The sequence below is a fragment of the Electrona antarctica genome (genome assembly GCF_951216825.1).
Source record: "Electrona antarctica genome assembly, chromosome: 11".
In the NCBI taxonomy this organism is placed as follows: Eukaryota; Metazoa; Chordata; class Actinopteri; order Myctophiformes; family Myctophidae; genus Electrona; species Electrona antarctica.
Window position 1 is genome coordinate 46,585,173 of NC_136792.1, and position 23,422 is coordinate 46,608,594.

General features: G+C 42.7%; 2 protein-coding genes across 2 annotated transcripts in view; one reads left to right on the forward strand and one right to left on the reverse strand.

Moving 5' to 3' along the window:
- Window positions 1–10,426: 10,426 nt before the first annotated feature.
- LOC306932808 (S-adenosyl-L-methionine-dependent tRNA 4-demethylwyosine synthase TYW1-like) overlaps window positions 10,427–23,422 on the reverse strand; it is a 285,807-nt gene continuing 272,811 nt past the window's right edge. The window contains exon 6 of the mRNA XM_079514739.1: window positions 10,427–10,656. Coding sequence (XP_079370865.1) covers window positions 10,429–10,656 — 228 coding nt within the window. The 3' untranslated portion in view covers window positions 10,427–10,428. The remainder of the gene's footprint in view (window positions 10,657–23,422) is intronic.
- Window positions 13,159–23,422, forward strand: part of LOC306932932 (S-adenosyl-L-methionine-dependent tRNA 4-demethylwyosine synthase TYW1-like) — a gene marked incomplete at both ends in the record, with an annotated part of 83,893 nt that continues 73,629 nt past the window's right edge. Inside the window, 3 exon segments of the mRNA XM_079514905.1 lie at window positions 13,159–13,195; window positions 20,092–20,144; window positions 20,258–20,376. Of these exon segments, the coding sequence (XP_079371031.1) occupies window positions 13,159–13,195; window positions 20,092–20,144; window positions 20,258–20,376 (209 nt within the window).

Below are 23,422 nucleotides of genomic sequence, written 5' to 3' on the forward strand. Positions count from 1 at the left end.
CTGCTTGCGCACAAGTAGGCCACATGGCCTACTTCTGTGCTCGAATATCTATTAATATACCTATGTTCATTTATATTTGTAACTGAGAGGGTACATTTGTACTCACTTAACAAAGTTAAATGATCAATCTGGATTGTACTGTGTAGTCATATTCTGACTGACTGTGATGGTGTGCACACTGTGGATTAGCCAATGGCGGACACGCACGCACGCATGCACGCACGTGCACGCACACGCACACACACGTACAAAAAGGCCATTAGTAGACCGTAGTCGCGTATACTTGATTGACTGCTCCACGCCTCATATTCCCACACTCGTTATTATAATAGACAAAAATTCATAGCAATTGTGCATATTTTATCGGCATGCAAGTACCTGTTAGGCCGTGAGGAAGTCGCTACAGTAAGTATGCTGTAATGCAACCCCCCCTCTGAACATACCACATCAACATGCATGCAAGGTGACGCGCTTGCTTAGTTGGCGGAAATTGGACTTGGTGGTTAATTGACTCGCTTTGTTCAACGAGGGGATTATCATCAGCTAATTACAGCCTTTATACCCCGAGAGTGCCTGTCTGTCAGTGTCACACACTGACTCTGTGTGTCCATGATCACAGGCAGAGACCCCTGTGACTCCCAGGGGTCACACTGATCCAATGACTCTCAAGTAATATGGCTGCCATCTCTGGCAGATGCTAAGTGACAAGCGTGGATAAGCAAAGGCAATTCCCTGGAATCCGGTCACTCAGTAGGTCAGAGTGCACTGCTCTCTTGGTAAAACATCTGTGTCGCTGGCTTGCTATAGCTATAAGCTCATGGCAGCGTCTCAAAGTAATTACAGAAAATGTAATCACACGGCACCGGAACGGGTTGCAGCATTAAATCTATACACCCATGGAAATCTTCACACATTTAATTGCCATGCTTGGCATGCCAACAGCGACATACTGCAGTGGTTCAAACACTTTCATAGGAAAGAACCCTGCATCTGAAATTATGTTTTCACAGGCGAAGACCTTTCTTGTTCAAATATTTCAAACTTATTCTATATTTTTCACAAAATAGCTTATGTAATTTATAAACTCACAATGGGTCACATCATGGCACATTCTGAACTTGTAGATTAGCTATTTTAGCGAATGTATAAAGTAAGGTTAAAGTGGTTAAACTGTTCCTCATTTTACTGCAACCCACAAAATGAGTGAATTGCCCTTTAAATCCTGAATGTACCAAGACAGCCACTGTACCATTCAAAAAATAGAAAGACCTTAAAAAGTAATTTGGAGACTGAATAAACTTTTGAGAAAGGTTTTAGGTTTTACAATGTTTTAGTAGGTAATAATCAATTTACAGAGAAATGTATTGGAATTCAGAGTACAGTTATCAATATAATTAAAGTAAATAGTCCAAAAAGTCAGAGTGCTGAATTCCCCTGCATTGTTCCTGGCTTAATACGGCATATGATGTCGGTTTGTTGATATAAAGTCCATTGGCTGGAGATGATTCATGTCCGCAATGTCAGATGACAAGACCAGGTTTGGCGACCTCTCATTAGTCCAGCACATTGATGATGAGGATGGTGTAGCGACGTATAGAATTCATGTCCTTGGTCCCACACATTGATGATGAGGATGGTGTAGCGACGTAGCATGCATCTCCTTGGTCCCGCGCATTGATGATGAGGATGGTGTAGCAACGTAGCATTCATCTCCTTGGTCCCGCACATTGATGATGAGGATGGTGTAGCGACGTAGAATTCATCTCCTTGGTCCCGCACATTGATGATGATGATGGTGTAGCGACGTAGAATTCAACTCCTTGGTCCCGCACATTGATGATGATGATGGTGTAGCGACGTAGAATTCATCTCCTTGGTCCCGCACATTGATGATGAGGATGGTGTAGCGACGTAGAATTCATCTCCTTGGTCCAGCACATTGATGATGAGGATGGTGTAGCGACGTAGAATTCATCTCCTTGGTCCAGCACATTGATGATGAGGATGGTGTAGCGACGTAGAATTCATCTCCTTGGTCCAGCACATTGATGAGGAGGATGGTGTAGCGACGTAGAATTAATCTCCTTGGTCCAGCACATTGATGATGAGGATGGTGTAGCGACGTAGAATTCATCTCCTTGGTCCCGCACATTGATGATGATGATGGTGTAGCGACGTAGAATTCATCTCCTTGGTCCCGCACGTTGATGATGATGATGGTGTAGCGACGTAGAATTCAACTCCTTGGTCCAGCACATTGATGATGAGGATGGTGTAGCGACGTAGAATTCATCTCCTTGGTCCCGCACATTGATGATGAGGATGGTGTAGCGACGTAGAATTCATCTCCTTGGTCCAGCACATTGATGATGAGGATGGTGTAGCGACGTAGAATTCATCTCCTTGGTCCAGCACATTGATGATGAGGATGGTGTAGCGACGTAGAATTCATCTCCTTGGTCCAGCACATTGATGAGGAGGATGGTGTAGCGACGTAGAATTAATCTCCTTGGTCCAGCACGTTGATGATGAGGATGGTGTAGCGACGTAGAATTAATCTCCTTGGTCCCGCACGTTGATGAGGAGGGTGGTGTAGCAACGTAGAATTAATCTCCTTGGTCCCGCACGTTGATGAGGAGGATGGTGTAGCGACGTAGAATTAATCTCCTTGGTCCCGCACGTTGATGATGAGGATGGTGTAGCGACGTAGAATTCATCTCCTTGGTCCCGCACGTTGATGGCGCTTTGAGCCGGGAGAGCGTGCAGGCTGGCGTTGCCATGGCAACCTGATGATAACTTTCCCTTACTGACTTTCCACTTCTGTGAACTCTGACAGAGAGCAGCGCTCCCTGACTTCCACTAGCCACGGTCACACTGACTGATATCGAAGCAGCTGCATGTAAACTAAAAACAATGGCTACAGTATTTGCGAGTTTCTGGCTGGCAGACAGTATATGGAGCCCAATAGAGACAATAAATCTGAACCTGGCGTCAGGAAATCCATAATATAGTTGCTGCGAGAGTGAGGTCTAGCCAACACCAACTCGGGATTCCTGGATCACTGCCCTCCACAAATTCCTATCCGACATCAGGTTCTTGAGCTCTGCAGTGTTGTCAGCCAAGCTGTCGCGCCGCAGCACGTCTACATAGGTGGTACGCTTCTTTCCCCTCCTGGCTTTGCCCTGGGTTGGCTCCCATAGGGTCAATTTACTTGCCTCAAGTTCTGGGTGCCTGACGCAGTGCCCTGCCAGCCTCATCCTTCTCTCTCTGACTTTGTCCTTTGTCATATACATAATATAAAGGATAATATAGGGCTGAGATGATTAGGCACGTGGATGGTGACATGACATTAATAGGATGATTTTGTCATAAACATGGTGCAAACATCGAAACAGGACCTAGGCCAAGGGTAAATGATGATATGGGAGAGTAAGGGTGACACAATAAGAATGACCTAATATGGACACGGGCTGGGCCAAAGTTAACCCATTCTGACCTGAGATCAGATTCTAAAAATGTCTTCTACATCCTGACAGTTTTCTGAAAAAGCTATGTTTCTATGTCAGTCGTTCTTCGATTTTTCAAAAATAGCAGACCTACAAGCTCGTAGCGCGCCACTCGGTGGCGCGCTATGAGCTTGTAGATCTGCTATTTTTCAATAGCTAACACCAAAAGGGGTTCCCGCCCAAAATGGGTTTTAAGGATGATATGGAAGATTGTCCAGCTTGACGTGACATGTAAACAACATATCAATTTGATCCATCAATGGTGTAAAAGACACCATTGATGATGATTGTTTTATTTTTGCCCTTCCCTTCTAATTCGTTTTGGACTGTTCGTGTTTTCCTTTTCAGCAGAATAATCAGTTACGGTAGATAAATATGATTCGAAGTGGAACGTGTTCCTCAGTCATGTTGCAGGTCCTTTTGATTGTTTACTGTCTTAGTATACATATATGATACGGTTGATGATGCTGCGTGTTTGGTCGTGTAAACTAATTTTTATTTTTTATTTGATTTAGTTTTATTTGTTTATCTTGCTATCCTTGTTTTATAATTTATATTATGTTTTTGTGCTCATACATAATGTCCATGCGTACGTATTCTGTTGTTGTTGCTTGTGTTTGTTTTTTCTGTTTATTTTTCACACACACACACACACACACACACACACACACACACACACACACACACACACACACACACACACACACACACACACACACACACACACACACACACACACACACACACACAGTGTTAATGTGAAATCTCAATAAAGCACGGCCTGCGTCTGTCCTGCAAGGAGGTCCATAATGTAAGCCCCCATGATGACTGGGCAGTGGTACTATCAAAGCCGTGGCCCACCTGGTTGGAGCTGGTTCTACAGACCACACAGTGATACTAGGAGCTGGTTCTACAGTCAGACCACCCACATTATAGCCAGGAGGTGTGCTGTGCTGTCCTGGGGAGCGAGGGCCAGATGGAGGCATGCATGCTGACATGAACCTCTCATGACTGGAGCTCTGCCCACTGACACCCCACTCTCCCTGGACATCTGGCCCCAAACAGATACACATACAGTGCATGCAGTATGCGCACGCACGCACACACACACACACAGAAAAGCATGCACATACAGCACAAGCATACCCGGACACCTGTACACACGCACGCGCGCGTCTAATGAGAGCTGGGATGGAGGAGAGAGGGCACTGCTGCAATGAACTGACATCACAGATTCTCTCTCCATCTCTCTTGCTTCTGGGACCACATCGTTGAGTCAGAGACTCTCTCTCTCTCTTGCTCTCCCTCTCCCTCTCTCACACACGCACACGCACACGCACACGCACGCACGCACGCACGCACGCACGCACGCACGCACGCACGCACGCACGCACACACACACACACACACACACACATAGATAGATAGATAATTGGAAAACATCCCCAAACACATTTACAAGCCATCTGCGAAAGCCATTATCACTCTCACATTCGTATACGACCAGGCACATAATCATTAGGCCTGATTTATGCCTATATACTCTAGAAGCTCACAACACATCTCAGCGCAACGCATTGTGGGCTTGTAGATCGGCTAGTTTTGCTGAGCGACACAATGCATTGATTGCACTGTCAGACAATTTACAATATAGGCATTTAGCATGAATAAACTTTCATAAATTCAGGGCGGCTGTGGCTCAGGAGGTAGAGCAGGTAGGTTCACTGATCCCTGGGTCGGCGGTTCGAATCCCGGCTCAAATGAGTTGGTCGGTGGCGACTCGGTGCTAGCTCGCCACCATTGGTGTGTGAATGTGGGAAGTGAGGACGCTGGTGTCGACTGTTCGCCGCTTAACCTCCCAATGTATGAATGAATGAACCATTGTAAAGCGCTTTGAGCACTTGGAAAAGCACTATAAAAATGCAATTCATTATAAATGCACACTTCCCTGACTCAAAGTGTTGATGAACAGAACCTATAGCAGACAATAGAATCAACCCTGCCTGTACGGTCTTGCGGAGTCAGGTTACGGTAGCCATGCCTCTGCTCTGCTTGGCAAAACATCCATGCATTCATTCTCAATGATTACATGTGAAATTATTGCGCAACCTTATAACATCAACTACGATTCATCACTTTTCTGCATGCTAAGAAATACAGTCTGCAAACAACCTTATTGGCAACCTCGGTCTTAAAATGTCAGCCTGCTACTCTGTCACAGGAAAAATGTAACACAGGATTACCTTTTTTGCGGAGCCCCCGTGTTTCGATGGGCGCTGATGGGACGCTTGTTTTACAGCGCCGGTTACTACTAGTAGGGCACCGGGCGGGGTTATATAACCTGTCTAAACCTAACCCAAACCTCAGTAAAACTATGCCTAAACCTAACCTCAGTAAAACTATGCCTAAACCTAAGCCTAACCTGTAAAACAAGCGCCCCCTCAGTGACCATCAACTCCCAGGCTCCCAGACAACAAAAAAGGGAGATACAAAGGTGTCAGCCAGAATGTCATGTCCTTCCAATACATGTATGAATGGAAGTACATATGCAACTGCATCTAAAATGACAAAGAAAGATAAAAGACAAGTAAATTCTCCTGTTACACACATTTATTAGAAAATGCACAAATACATGTACATACTGTAACCGCTGTTCTGCTCTTTTCCCACACAGGGAAACACTGGAGCAATATGGAAATAATAAAATAGCAAAAAAAAAAAAAGCAAAAGCAAATCAACAATCAAACTGGACAGTTTCAAGTATAACATTTGGATTTAGCGGCTTAGTACAGGACCAGAGAAGGCAATTAAATCCACAAGGGATGAGCCTGGGAGAAAGCAGGGAAGATGGAACAGGATTGTGCGTATAGTATACAGAAAGTAGCCTGACACTTTATAGGATCACTGTATATGATTTCATTCTTTATTTTGAGCCACAGACCACCATTTTGATGACATTTAGCCTCATTATTTTGTTATTGTCGGATAAGATTTTGTCCACAATTCCATGATGTATTGATGTTGGTATACCATTAGGAGAGATAACAGGCAAACGGTCAAAATAACTATTCTTCTACATTCTCTAATTCTGTAGACTTCCTGTAAATTAAGCAATGCAGATGTTTAACAATAATTGTACTCTTGAGTGTAAAATTATTTAACACTCAAGGAGTTACCAACTTTCCATCATTTAGCTGGCGATAACCTTGAACCCCCTCAAGGACCACTGGTTGAGAACCACTGCTGTAAGTGGCACAATGGAGCTGAGATAACAAGGAATTCATATTAAAGTATACACAGAACATCTAGCCCCTCCTATCTCCAGCTTTTAGTGTGTGTGAAAATACAAACTTTGTGCTAACACAAACATTAAATGCCATTGAAAATTTTCAACAGACAATTTTGTTGTGTAAACACAAACATTGCGTAAACACATACATTGCGTAACACAAACATTAATGAAGGTGAGGACGCAAATTCTGATTGGCTGGAATGAGATCATGTATGATGATGATGTACTTGGATGGTACTGATGTGGCATTATAATACAAGTTAATTTATTTTAATTTGGGACAGGCCAAGGTAGGATCCTTTAATGAGAACACTTTAAAGATGGAGTGCCGTTATTTTCCCCCCTCTAAAACATGATCATCAGGTACTATGATTATACTATAGGAGGAATATTTGTTTTTAAAGTGTACAGAAAGTGTTAAAAATGATGTTTTTATGTGGCCACATCCACCAGTTCATTAAAACCTCTGCTGAGGGCCAGCCACTCACTTCTTCCTCTGTATTTGTAACTTGTATGGCGGCAGCAGCAGCAATGGGAATCATTCGCAATCTTGGTCTTAATTTGCACTGGCTCTGTGGTTTGCCCAAAGGTAAAAAGCTTTTTGGTTTGTTTCCAATGTGCATAAAGAGCGGTGCCCGCGTGGGGCTTACTTGGAACGATGCAGGTTGGAAATGCAAGCCCCGGCCACCCAGATATTATGTCTGTGTCATTTTTTGGGGCGGTTCGAATTTTAAGTCGGTGGGGCGAACAGTTCTCGAGTTACATGGATTACACACAGACAGACAGACACAGAGTACAGAGACTTGGTGCATTTATAGATAGAAGATTGTAGGTCTGTTGCAGATTTATAGGATGACTAAACAATTTTCGACTCTGGAATATTATTCCAGAGTCCAGGCCATCTTTGAACAAGCAGTGTTGAGACAAGCTCGGGAAATATTGTATCTGACCCTTTGCATGTGTTGTACCGAGAGTACGAGCTAATGCCATCCGGTAGGAGGTATAGCACTCCACGGTATGTGTATAATAGATTTAAACACTCTTTTGTTCCCCTGTCAATCAAAATGGTCAATCAGAGATTGCCGAATGCACTTTACTGACTAGTTGCACTTGTGTATGTTGGGTGTTTCATGGTGTTTTTTCCTTTTCGTATGTGAACATGTATGTTATTTGTATGCAGCTGTGACTCTGTCTCCAAGACAAATTTCTCCCAAGGGAGACAAATAAAGACAACCTTGAACCTTGATTATAATTCTGTCCTGGTTTTCACCGTAGCACCACACACCTGAACTTAAGCCTCGCCTACAGCTGGTTTTGATGTCACTAAAGTGGTGTATTTCGATTGGGCCTTTTGACTCAAAGGCTTTCAGCTTTCAGGAAGAAACCAAACATACACAGGTAAGACATATTTGAACATTATAATAACCACACCTGTCTTTAGAGTAATGTTAACTCCACAGACACATAGAAAACAGAAAAAGCACAAAAAATAACGGCACTCCATCTTTAAAGGACTAACTACTTCAACCATTTTCAACCTATCTTCATATATGGTCATCACTAATGTTCATAACAGCACAATTCTTTTCTACTCGGTCTGTGTCTCATAGGAGGGCTGTGGGCAGTTCAGAAACCCGTCTTCCAGTGACATCATCGTTACGAAGATTAATTTTTCCCCCCCAACTAACAACATGGGCATGTCATATTTGTGCTGCTTTCCATGACAGTGTAACTGAATTATGTATATAGTTCATACCTCCTTGCTAGTATTATTCTGATGTCGTTTGTCACAGACCAAGGACCACAATGAAAATAAGTCGAAAGACTTGTTTTCTATCCTTGACGCTTCCCAGGTGAACATGATGACGTCTAAAAAAACCAAATCAAATGAATCCTTGCTACACCACATATTACTATTAGCCCTATATACCTTACCTATATGACTAAGCTTGGCACACATTTCTAATTAGCCTAGTAGCCAAAAAGTGAACCCGGACATGTTGAGTACACCAACGTTTTATGTTAGAAATGTTTAGTATGGGTCCCCAGCATGTAGAAACTGCCGGATGCTGTGCTGACATCATCACATTTGTGATGACGGCATTGGCCGTTTTTAGCCCGTTTTTTGCAAAACTAATGTTTGAAATGGATTCAGCATCATGAAAACCTCCTAGTTTGACACATCACATGCTACATAAAGCATGATGACATTATGAATATTTTGCCTTCTATAGGTTGTAATTGGTATGGTCACATATTATGCCAATTATGAAAATTGCTCAACATATGCAAGTTAGCATCCGGCAGTTTCTACATGCTGGGGACCCATACTAAACATTTCTAACATAAAACCTTGGTGTACTCAACATGTCCTGGTTCACAATGGGGCTCTATGGGCTGGCTACTAGACTAAATGAGTGTATTGAGTATTCAAGGTTCCCTGCAGGGAAAGAACTGCAGCTACACATGGGTTGACATGTGGGGGGAAAAGATTGGAGATGCTTGAACATCCTGAGCATGTCCCGAGTTGCCAGCGTTAGAAGAAGCTTTATTGTTAAAGTGTCAGAAAGGAAAGAAATGTGCTGTGTGTCGCTCGCAGGCAACTACATAAACAGCATAATCCTTCCCAAATGCCTCCATTCTGGGCAATAAAAGCCACAGCCATTGACATTTATATAATGGTGATCGGAAAGGAGAGGAAATATTCAAGATGTGAGTCCCTAAAAGTAGGGAGAGGAACTTTTAAAGGTTAAAGTGAGGTGGAATGACTGAAGAATCAGAGGTCCAGCAAACAAATCAAACCTGCAGAGCGAAGATCATCTATAAGTAAAAAAAAAAAAAAAAAAAATTCAAGTTCATAGTGGAATGCTTTGAGAAACCAAAAAACAACAACACAAATGAGAACAAAGTTTGTGTGAAACCACCCGCTTTGGATGTAATCAACCGATAATCATTCACCAGTAGGTAACTTATCACTCAAATACAATCTCCTGGAGCCTACTGGCTGAGCTATTAGGAAACGCGGACGTGAAATTACTGCTGCCGAAGCCAAAACATTGTGAAACTGACTTACGTGGTAAGTTAAGTTGGAGGTCAGGCTAGGGCATTAAGCTAGGGCATTAAGTCGACTAGTTTACTAGTCGACTAGTAAATCCACTAGACAACCTTGTTGGTACTAGTTGACTAGTTGATAATTTTGTTTAAAAAAAGTAAATTTTTTTCTGATTTTGTAGGCCTCAAGATCAGGTAGATTATAGTTACAATCACCAATGTACAGTTTTTAAATGTACAAATATTTTTTTCCAAAAAAGAAAACAACAACAACTAGTCGACTAGTAAACTAGGCAACTAGTCAACTAGTAAAATTGACTAGAAGTGAATGCCCTAGGTCAGGGTTAGATTTAGTAATAGTCGGACAACGCGGCCGCCACGTCGGACGTCTCTGTGTTTCCTAGTCACAGCCAGTAGGCTCAGGCGAGCCTGCTGGCTCGATTGCATTCGACTGATAAGTATAACCTACTGGTGATTATCGGACGTTTTTCATTCGAATCTGCGAGTTGAAACTCGGCGTGCATACAAACTCCTCGTTCAGAGTAGTCATTTCATTATGTGCAACAACTCCCTCTACTCTCAGCATCCGGAGATGTTTTTGGCCTTGTTGCTGCGGCGCTGGAAGCGCGTCTCGGCAGGATCGAAGCCTTGCTCCTGGGCTCCGAACATAGCCCAGCTGGGCGTCTTGGCCATGTAGTCCAGGGCCGAGAAGCTCTGCAGTCCCCCGTTCTGCTCATCGTGGGCCTCCACCAGCTCCTGGAAACGATCGTAGTCGATCCACGTCCACCACTCGCCCTCCACTTTGAACTGGACACACACAGCAAGACAAGACAAACAGAGAAGATAGAAAACTGTAGCATGCCATGTGCATCATGTAGTTTGTTTATTAAAGGACCACTTCACCACTTTTCAACCTATCTTCATATAATAGGTCCTCACTAATAATCATGATAAAATGGCAAAAATAAATTCTACTCGGTCTGTGTCTCATAGGAGGGCTGTGGGCAGTTTACAAACCCGTCCACCAGTGACATCATCAATTGGAAATCCAACAGAAACGGCAGGCTTTCTAGTCTTGAAAAGTTGCAATGCGAAAAAGGAAGCCATCGTTCTCACGATGATAGAAATCTAGTTTTAAAAAAAATCTGCCTAACGATGATGTCACTGGTGCACGGGTTTCCAAACTGCCCACAGCCCTCCTATGAGACACAGACTGAGCAGAAAAGAATGGTGGTATTTTATCATGATTATTATTGAGGACCTATTATGTGAAGATGGGTTGAAAAGTGGTGAAGTGGTCCTTTAACAGGGACAATGGACTTAAGATATTTTCACAAAAGGAAGAACTGGAAAAGATATGGGTGCTACAAAATCCAGACATTATATATACTGCTTTAGCACAAAGCCACTCAAAGCAAATCACAGACAATGCACTCTGGACAAAAATGGCATTCATCATCTCGCTCCCTATAGCGACCGGAGGTCGCATGGTGAGACTAACTAACTGACCCTACTAACTAGACGCGTGTCGGTGACGCATCAAATGCCACCTTAAAGGACCACTTCACCACTTTTCAACCTATCTTCATATAATAGGTCCTCACTAATAATCGTGATAAAATGGCACTATTTCTTTCTATTCAGTCTGTGTCTCATAGGAGGGCTGTGGGCAGTTCAGAGACCCGTCCACCAGTGACATCATCGATGGGGAATCCAAGCTAATAGAAACTGCAGGCTTTCTATTCCTGAAAAGTTGCAATGCGAAAATGGAAGCCATCGTTCTCACGATAATACAAATCTAAAAATGTTTGTAAAAAAATCGTGTTTAAAAACAAATCTGCCTAACGATGATGACACTGGTGGGCGGGTCTCTGAACTGCCCACAGCCCTCGTATGAGACACAGACCGGGTAGAAAAAAATGGTGCCATTTTATCATGATTATTAGTGAGAACCTATTATATGAAGATCGTTGAAAAGTAGTGAAGTGGTCCTTTAAGTTCTTTTTTTTTTTAAACCTATCACGTCGATTATACAAGGTCGCGTATCTCTCACTTGTCCAATTATAGACGTTCTGTTGGACATCATGGCACTGCTGAGGGTATTATGGGAATTTAGATTTAAAACAGCCATTACATGCTTTTTTTTAATCTCTGCGAGTCATTGAAGGAATTGGTACGGTTTTACCCGCTATACTCTGCTAATGAACCCTGAGGGCATTAAAAAAGGAGGCCTACTGGGAGTTAATGTAACAAGGAGGGAAGCAATTTGTTCAGCCGGAATCTCAGTAGAACGTGCAGAGTTAAGTATTTCAGTCTCTAAGCAACACAGTGAAACCACCACTGACTGTATGGAACAAGACAAGCCTCTTGTGATGAAAAATGTGACTGATGCTGCATCATGGATTAAAAGCCAGATCTAGAAGCTCACAGCGTGTCCCTTTGTGCCGCGCTGCGAGCTTGTATATATGTCTGCTATTTTTCGAAATCTTGAAAGTGTGAGAACTACTGATTTTAGAAGAGGGCATTTGTAGAATCGGCCTCAGTTCTTAAAGGCTGTAATTACGACACCTGGGGAGCAGTGAAGCATTGAATGCTTCAACTCAAGACTGTGAGCCCCAGGGGGGGCGAACCGGCAACCTTCTGATGACCAGATGGCCTCTCAGTCCCACTCAGCTACCTGAGGTCTGCCAGATGCAACAGGGCGTTTCCAGGAAGCAAGTCAGATTGGTTGAAATAGCCATCTAGCCCGGGCTTCAAACGAGCATGATGGAACGCCTAATCAAAAACATAAAATCACACCCGTGTGAAGTGTGAGTGGTGCAACTCCGTGTGGGGGTCCCCGGGGGGGGGGGGAGACCCACAGGAACATGGCCAGGGGGCCGGGCCGATTCCGGCGAGCCGTCCCACGTCCGAAACAGTTGAGAAATGAGAGTTACCGTGTGGGGGTGCCTCTACTGTACCCTCTACTGTATTGTACTATACTGTCGCTGTACTGTCTGGCACACCCAAAATCATCATATATACACTTAATATGTGCGTGTGTGTTTGTGTGTGTGTTAGGTTGCGCACAGGTGGTGAAAAACCACCATGCTATTTTCGTGCTCATACCCACCCAGGCAGGCACACACACATAGCTCCGTAAAATCAGCTGTGCCAAGTCTCGCTGCTCTTTTTGCTAGGCTAGCGATTTTCTAGGGACATGTTCGGTCGTAGCGGATACATCATTAAATAAATGATGTATTTTTAGCGAATGTCTTAGTTGTAATCAAACGCAATATTACACTCGAGGGTCGTGGTTTACTGTCATTAATGGCACTTCTGCGTTGCTGCATGAACGAGCTGATAGGCGAGTTCTGCAACAGAAATATACTGTACTTTTGAAGATGTTTGATATACTTTCTACCAACTAAATCTGTACCCTGCCCATAAACCACTTAAAAGCCTTACCACTACATGCTAAATACAGCAGTAGATGGGGAGATTATGAGTAAATGAATGGAGGTGTCTAAAGTGGTGGCACAACTTGGCGTGCTTATAGATCACACGGCAATTGTGTGAAGTAAGAAGAAAGGCGGTGATGAAGAAAGAGAACCAAAGAGGAAGGAGGCGTAAATCAATGCAGTGAAACGTTGACTTTGGCCTTGTTGGCCAGGCTTGTGACAGATGGAGCATTAAAGGAACAAGTGGCTCTTTAACAGCTTTTTCTATGGTTGGGAAGTGTGCAACTGTGCATGTACTGCATAATATAATAATAATAATCTGTCAAAATGTCTTCATAAAACAAAATATTTTGGGAGCACGTGGCGCCTGCAGTCTGTAGTGCTGACGCCTCACAGCTAGAAGGTCCTGGGTTCAATTCCCGCTGTTCTCCCCATGTCCGTCTCAAAAAACATGCAGCAGTCCTGGGGCCCTATTAAGCAAGACGAAAAACCCATGCGGTAATACAGATTTTGCCCTCGCTCTGCGCCTTTTCGTATTATGGAAGCCGTGGTGAGCGCTCACTCATATGGAATACCACGTTCCTGCATAATTTAGCATTGGGGGAGTGTCCATATGTTAATTATTTTCGCGTTGCGCTATTTGCTATTTAGCCCCTTGACCTAAAAACACTCAGCGCATACCGATTCCGCCTGGGTCTGACCACGTCTTAAAAGCAAAAAGCACTGTTTGATTTTACACTTGAGCGGCTCTGGAGTGCTGCTGGAGTGTTGCCATGTCTGTTTGCTGTTTATTATAAGCGGCTTCTTTTTCTGCAAAGTTGCTTGTAAATATTGGTAGTTGTGGTTGCTTTTCTTGTTTCTAAAGTGCTTATTTGGGCTTTTCTCCTAATGTTGTTTAAACCAGTGATCCTCACACAGCGACATTCCCATGTCAAGGACCCCCAGATGAATGCATTTGCCCAACTAAGCCAGTGACCCCCATGACAGATTTGTGTTTTTAAATGTTTCAATAACATTTTTCAAAAATATTCTTATTGTCACTTTTTTCAAAGATTACTTTTGAAAATAGCAGATCTACCAGCTCACAATGCATCACATTCATTCATTAAAACAATGAACTCTGACTGCAGGGGGATATATATTTATAATGATCATTATAACAATGTGCAAGAAAATATGTAAAAAGAAGGAAGAACTTTATATTTGTGGACAATCAAAATATGCTGGAAATTTTAATGTGGTGTCATTAAAAAAAATCTTGATATGGCAGACTCACTATCTAGAAAATAAAAACATGGCACTTCATTTAAAATAGGTTGTAGACCCCTGTTATATGCGATTCTTTTGGGAGTATGTTTATAGACCTATTTACTTGTTTCTATGAGACATGGCAACAGCGAGCTTTCTGGCTTTCTCGTTGAGATTATAAAGAGTCATATATCGCTCATTTCTAAACCTTTAAAAAAAATTAAAACATCTCCATAATCACTGGGAAGTTTGCTTTCATACGCTGTATCACACCCGACTCAATTCTTCTTCAATAAAATGCTACGAGCGAAGACCATAACATTGGGGCCGCAGCAATACGCATGGCGCACGTATGGCATTTCAACTCATTCCTTCGTCGAATGAAATAAAATAAAATAAACGTTATTTTACTGGTGTTTTTCAATAGAAACAAATAAAGAGCGTGTGTGCAACAGTCAGTGCATATACGTGCATGCACTATAGGCTATATTTCCTCCTTGTCGGGATGGTGAGCCATCAGCACTGAACCGCTGAAGTTCTGTCGGTACACTTAGCCTCCTCTGCTGTCACAGGAAGACGAGTGGTTATCAAAGATCTGCACTTATGCACGCTTTGGGGGCTGTGGAGCCTGTAATAATGCTCTGCGTACACTGCGTAGGAGGATGGATGACTCAGGACAATGATTTGAATGCAACGCCATGCTGTGTGATTCATGATAACAGCAGTTTGTCGAAATAACACATATATTATCTCGGCCAGGCAAGCTGAGATATTGCATGCGTGTCTGTTTGTCTGTCTGCAGCTAACCTCTAGGCTCTATATAGGCTGTGAGATCAGATTCCTGAATATCTTTTTAATCCGTCAGCAACAATGTCATTTTGAATTAATAATCGCAGAGCAATCGTCCCTCCAGGTCATGGCATGTCTGTTCTACGTATAGCTATGGACAGTAACTAGCCATGTGTGCCTGTCCATCCATCTGTCTAATTGAATAACAAAACTGTGAATTGCACCAAGTCTCTGTACGTGTGTACGTCTGTAATCCACGTAACTCGTACATCCCACTGACCTCAAATTCGACACACGCGTTCCGCCCCACCGCAGGGGGTGCAGTTCCGGGTGTCGAGTCGGTCAGACCCACGGTTGTCCATAACCGCCACAAAAGGCCCCTGGAGTAGGGCCCCAGCCCAGGCTCCAATATACGGAGCTGGCCTGTTCTGACATCACAACACACTTTTTTTGGCATGCCTGACACAGAACTCCATATATAGGAATAAAGCGACACAGAGAGATGGATACAGAAATCTCCATATATGGCTATAAAAGGGAGACAGATAAGTAAGTAAGTCAATTTTATTTATGTAGCACCTTTCACAGAGAGGACTCACAAAGTGCTTTACATGCAATACAATACAAGACAACGAAAACAAAGCAGATAAAAAATTGCTGTACAATTCATCTCAAATAAATGACAATACAAGCGTCAAGTGTCAAGTAAAGGAAAAATCAGAAAATTCAGGTTGAACCATTCACAAATGCTTGATTAAAGAGGAAAGTTTTAAGGCTGTTTTTAAAAATGTCCACAGAGGGGGCAAGTCTCAGGGCTAGTGGAAGAGCATTCCAAAGTCTGGCCGCTACAGCCTGAAATGCTTTGTCACCTTTGTTTTTGAGTGGTGTAAACCACTCCTACAACTGGCTTTTGTGTGCAGAAAAAAATGAGCATGGTTGCTATGTTCAAAATAATTTCTGACGTAATTAAATCACACCCGGGTGAACTGGATGACTGTAGCAACCATGCTCATTTTTTCTGCACAAAAAAAGCTAGTTGTGAAATCACATCCGGGTGTGATTTCATTACGTCAGACCACAGCTGATCATGCTATATAAAACCTTACACCACTCAGTTCACACGGGTGTGATTTTTTAATTTCGTGGAGGGTGGGGCTAACAGACCCTGTTCTGCAGACCTAAGGGCCCAGATGGGTGGAATGGGCACTCTGACACGGGTACGACGGGTATTTCATAGCCGGGGTAGGGAATGGATCTCCAACTTCCATCGCTATACCGACTCGGTAGTCCCGCGTAGCCAGACAACTATGCCACAATTCTCCGAATGTATTTGGAAATTGCGAGAGGCAACGGTCTGGTAACGCGAGACTACCGACTCGGCGCTCTACAGCCGGGCACACGTCTAGTTATCACAGGGTGGTTAATACTGACATCAGGCCATATCGCTTTCTATTGGAACAAACAATACTATATCTACAATCTTGTTCAAAACTATGAAAATAACTAATTATATGTTTATTGGTATGACCATGATGACGGGATGGGAAAAATGAAGCGATATGCCATCATCATCCACACTTTGTTGTTCCTCTACATCCTCGTCGGCTGTTGTTGGAGATGATGGTGTTTTACAGCCACCTCACCTCTTCTCTCAGCCGCATCGCCACGTCTTGCTTCCGTTCCTATTTGGGATGTATTCCCTTTTGAACATGGGGTGGCTCGCAGTTGCCATGAGACAGACACTTACTGTTTTCAAACACATGGCCAAACCTGAAAAACCTTATTCATTTCCCCCAGAATTGTAGCCTAATTGTAGCTTGTTGTTTTTGAGTGGTGCAAACCACTCCAACAACCAGCTTTGTCTGTACCCGTGTACCCGTGTATGTACCCGTGTACCTGTACGTGGGACCCAAAAAGATGAGCATGGTTACTATGGTCACTGACATTACGTCAGACCACAGCTGATCAGGCTATATAAGACCTTGCACCACTCAGTTCACACAGGTGTGATTTTTTTGTTACAAGCTACAAAAAAGACCCAAAAAGTAGCTGAGCTACTTAACGAGGTACACAAATATGAATGTAGCTCAGCTACCGCAAGTTACAGCAAAAATGTAGCTTAATTTGCCCAACACTGGACGTTACGTGATGTCGATTATTTTTTTCTGTGCTCCGATATTCGTCCCGAGAAACGCAGGCTGCGTGCAAACACCTTAACTGTAGGGTGTGGCATAGCCCTGGTCCAGTGCTTACAGCGAGTCTCTCTCTGACGCCCTGTGGAAGTCCCTTCCGCAGCCCTCTAGCGATTTTCTCACTCCCGTGCGAGGGTTTACAATTCCCAGCAAATAAACTAAACGACATAACTACTCACCGAAACAAAGCCTGCTAGACCTTGGTAAAAGTCTATTCTCGAAACTGGGAAGCGTCTCAGGTCCCCAGCTTCTCTCTAAAATGCATGCATTATTTAATGATTTTAGTCATTAAATAAAATGAATCCAACCAGATCGGCGCAGGAAAAACCTGGAAATGGCGTAGTAGAAACAATTACTCTTGGCGTTGGCGGTCCGGTACATTGCTGTATTAAAAGTGCATTTTAGAGAGAAGCTGGGGACCTGAGACGCTTCCCAGCTCCGAGAATAGACTTTTACCAAGGTCTAGCAGGCTTTGTTTCGGTGAGTAGTTACGTCGTTTAGTTTATTTGCTGGGAATTGTAAACCCTCGCACGGGAGTGAGAAAATCGCTAGAGGGCTGCGGAAGGGACTTCCACAGGGCGTCAGAGAGAGACTCGCTGTAAGCACTGGACCAGGGCTGGGTGAGGTAATACATTGCCTCTTATTAGCTGGGTCCTATTTCTGCGAAAATGTGCACATGTAGACAAACAATTTTCATTACTTTTTGAGTGGTGCCTATTATCGCTCCATTACCCAGCTGTGTGTGTATGTATGTCTGTCCCTGTGTCTGTATGTCACAGAACAGACAGCTGCAACACCTCGCCGATACCGCTGGATGGCACTGTTGAGCAGCGACACACACACACACACACACACACACACACACACACACACACACACACACACACACACACACACACACACACACACACACACACACACACACACACACACACACACAGAGAGAGGCCAGGGAGGGGGGCTAGTACGTGTAGATGCACCGCTCAGTTCACAGTTCACACAGGTCTGATTTTTCTATAATCTATGGTTTTTGTGCCAAGGAAAGCTTTTCAAATCCTTCTCTGCTTCTTTACTCTGCTTATTCTGATCTTCCACTTGTAAATCGCTCCGGATAAGAGCGTATTAATGTCTAAGTTGTAAATGTATTATGTAACACAAATTTGCCTCTGACAATTTGAACTAGATCCAATAATATTCCTTATACATATTTCATCAGACAAAGGTTTATGGTTGCTGGCTGTTGGCCTTCATTACTTATTTATCCTGATTGGATAATAAACCTAGAGCAGACACTTGAAACATAATGAAGTCATATCAGTGAATTTGCCTAAAGTGTTAAAATGAAGGGATATCTCTTTTCAGCAGTAACAATCATTATTCTGTAACCGTAAGCATCCTTCTATCAGCTCACACTTAAGCCATTAACCCTCTTATGGCCACCCTAATTAACAGTGCCTTCTACCTGCACTATTCATATGTTTAATTTGTCATTTTAATGCCAATAGAAAAATCCGTGCATACACACTATATCTCATTTTGACACGCTAATCCTATAGTATTATACCCAGTCCTGATGGTGGCGGTAACTTCACCATTATGCCGATTTTTACCAAATAGAGCGAATCTGGCGATGTCATTTCCGGTTCTATAGATCACAACATCCGCTAGCTTTCTTCACTGTGTTACACAGTCAGATGTCCGGGATGCTAAGCTATCATCGTTTATTTTAATAAACGATGCACATAAAGACCGCACACGTGTGTGAGAGAGCGTGCACGTGAGGATTTCGGCCGGTTTTAGGTAGATTACATCGGTCGTTAGCCAAACTAGCCAAATGTTGCTACATTATGCTACATTAAGCCCCGATTATAGGGAATTAAACGATTACGTCATTTACGTCAACGGGTTATGATGGCTTTTTTGATTCATTACGTCAATTACGTCAATAGTCATAAGGGGGTTAAGACCTGGAACGCATCTGTGTCTCCTTAGCTTTTAACCATTATTTTAAACTTTAGCTGTTGAGAAATGCAAATCTTTGAATATATATTCTTTCACAACAAACGTTTTTAACTCATTGTCTTTGCTTCTGGGTTTCCCTGGAACAACATATTTTCAGACGGGGGGTCGGTGGCCAATTACATATCATTTTTGGGGTCCTTGACATGAAATAGTTGGAGAACCACAGACAGAAACGGGTTTTTCAGAAAACCGTCATGATTCAGAAGACATTTGTAGAATCTGGTCTCAGATCTGAATGGCTTTTAAAGCCATTCAGCACCAGCGACTTCTACTTAACTCTTTAAACCGCTAAAGCATCTGTGTCATTTTAGATTTTAGCGTTGGCTATTCAAGAAATAGCAGATCTACAAGCTCACATAAACAACAGCTGCAATACGGCTGGCAGCCAGCCTGCGGTGTTGTTGAGCAGTCTGCACCGCCCAGTTCCCACAGGTGTGATGTGTATTTACACATTGGTTAAACAATGTAATCATGTGATTCTTAGTTGGTCAGCAATAGCTTCTGCAGGTTTTTCTTTTCTTACACAACTTTTTTTCTCTTTATCTGTGCAGGATACAAACTCATTGGAAGTCACTCAGGTGTGAAACTTTGCCGCTGGACCAAGGTACGGTAGTGTATCAAACGCTTTGCAGCATGCTGTACTGTTGTAGACTTTTGTGACCTAAATGGAATCTACAAAGCCAACAAGGTGTTTTTTTTCTTCCCTTCATGCTATAGTCTATGCTACGAGGCAGAGGAGGCTGCTACAAGCACACGTTCTATGGCATCGAGTCTCACCGCTGCATGGAGACAACTCCCAGCCTGGCCTGCGCCAACAAGTGTGTCTTCTGCTGGAGGTAGGTGTCTGGAGAATGGACGAGTGTGTCTTCTGCTGGAGGTATAGGTGTCTGGAGAATGGACGAGTGTGTGTTCTGCTGGAGGTATAGGTGTCTGGGGAATGGACAAGTGTGTCTTCTGCTGGAGGTATAGGTGTCTGGAGAATGGACAAGTGTGTCTTCTGCTGGAGGTATAGGTGTCTGGAGAATGGACGAGTGTGTCTTCTGCTGGAGGTATAGGTGTCTGGAGAATGGACAAGTGTGTCTTCTGCTGGAGGTAGGCGTCTGGGGAATGGACAAGTGTGTCTTCTGCTGGAGGTAGGTGTCTGGAGAATGGACAAGTGTGTCTTCTGCTGGAGGTAGGCGTCTGGGGAATGGACAAGTGTGTCTTCTGCTGGAGGTATAGGCGTCTGGAGAAAAGACAAGAGGTTTGTCTCGCGTAGCCACACAACTATTCCACAATCTCTGAATGCTATATAGAGTCTGGAACTACACATGCCGTAGTTTTTCGTGCCGTTCAGGAAAATATATTTACCTTTTTTTTTTCTCTGCTCAGCAACCAAATATATATGCTTAGATGATTTCTATTTATATCAGGATCAATTTGCGCGATCAGAGCTTCCGTTGCTCCAGAATGTATGGAAGCATTTGAAAATTGCGAGCGGCAACAGTCTGGCCACGCGAGGCTAACAAGAGATTGACTTCTGTGCCTCAGAACTTGGACTGGACTCATCAGCTCACAATGACGTTATTATTGGCCAACACTGATGGCCAATTGATTCATCTGTAAATCCCAGATCCAGACTCTCCAAAATGTTCCTCCTCACATAGTTCAATAGACCAGAATGTAGTGTATGTTCCCTTTCCTTACTTATTGTACATAGCTGGGTCCCAATTCGTCCAAAATCAACAAGATCGTGCACTTGGTGACAAGTTTTAGATTTTTGGTATGGTGTTAGGTATGGTTATAAGGTTTTCAAAAACCATCGCAAACGAGTTGGGCTCGCCCCCTAGTGGTCTGTTTGCAATGAATCAAATATTAAAGTATATGGTTAAAAAACAAAATAATTGATAAAATAGATTATATTAGTATTGGGTATGCTAAATAACATATTAAAACATTGGGTGAAAATAACTTCTGGAAAGGTATCATTTTCAAGATGGCGTCCACGGTGGCCTCAGTAAGCTTAAAATGCCTATAAACTGGAATTTAATACATACAAAATCATAACAATTATGCACTTGGTGACAAGTTTTTGATATTTGACATGGTGTTAGGTATGGGCATGAGGTTTTCAAAAACCATCGCTGGCCTATTTAACATTGGATTAATTGCAAACGGACCACTAGGGGGGCGAGCCCAACTCGTTTGCGATGGTTTTTGAAAACCTCATGCCCATACCTAACACCATGTCAAATATCAGAAACTTGTCACCAAGTGCATAATTGTTATGATTTTTTATGTATTAAATCCCAGTTTATAGGCATTTTAAGCTTACTGAGGCCACCGTGGACGCCATCTTGAAAATGATGCCTTTCCAGAAGTTATTTTCATCCATTTTTTTAATATGTTATTTAGTATACCCAATACTAATAGAATCCATTGGAAAATCTATTTTATCAATTATTTTGGGATATTAAATCCCAGCTTTATAGGAATTTTGCAGCTATTGTGGACGCAATCTTGAAAATGATGCCTTTCCAGAAGTTATTTTTTCCAACATTTTTAGTATGTTATTTAGCATACCCAATACTAATAGAATCCATTGAATTTTTTCTTTTATCCATTATTATGGTTTTTAACCATATACTGGCCCATTTCATATTAGATTCATTGCAAACGGACCACTAGGGGGCGAGCCCAACTCGTTTGCGATGTTTTTTGAAAACCTTATGCCCATCCCTAACACCATGACAAAAATCAAGAACTTGTCACCAAGTGCATAATTGTTATGATTTTGTATGTATTAAATCCCAGTTTATAGGCATTTTAAGCTCACGGCAGCCATCGTGGACACCATCTTGAAAATTATGCCTTTCCAGAAGTTATTTTTTCCTACATTTTTAGTATGTTATTTAGCATACCCAATACTAATAGAATCCATTGAATTTTTTCTTTTATCCCTTATTATGGTTTTTAACCATATACTGGCCCATTTAATATTAGATTCATTGCAAACGGACCACTAGGGGGGCGAGCCCAACTCGTTTGCGATGCTTTTTGAAAACCTTATAACCATACCTAACACCATGCCAAAAATCAAAAACTTGTCACCAAGTGCACGATTATAACGAATTGGGACCCAGCTTAACAGTATATATATATATCTCTAACCGAACCCCTTTATTTCATGTTTGCTAATTATAATCATTCTCTGTCATTGAGTAATGCTTTCTCTCTCAACCATGTTACAATTTACAATTCAGGCATTTGGCAGATGCTCTTAATCCAGAGCGATTTACAGTAAGCAAAAACAACACATGGTGGTAATACATCAAATACATAGAAATAGTCATCAAGCATCATAAGCTAACAACAGAATATCTGTACAATGAAACTAGTATACACTATAGAGTGAGTGCTATGTCTACATAATATGCAATGGGAAGTGCATTCCATAGTTTTGGAGCCAGAAGGGAGAAGTGTCTGGTGATTAAGGGATGGAACGCTAGTACCCCCTGCATAATGGAGAGGCGGATAAGGTGGAGGCTAATTAATTTTGACATGGGTGAGAGACGGGGTGAGAGAACATGCCACCCTTCCTCCAAATTCCCTTTCAAATATTAACCGTGTAGATGGAACATTGTGACATGACGCTGACGGTGTACGCTGCCTCTGAGGACATGCCATTCTCTTCTGGTGCTCCATCTGGGATGACATGTCCCATAGGCCTTTAGCTGTAAGTGTCATGGCACTACATTGGATTGGCATTGGCAGTTTATGTGTCTGTGTATGTGATGTGTTTATATGGCAAGTCAATCAGACACAGTGTCAAAAGGCATTACTGATACTGAATTATACAACAGGTCGTTTCGAGGAAGCAATCTGATTGGTTGAAACGGCTTC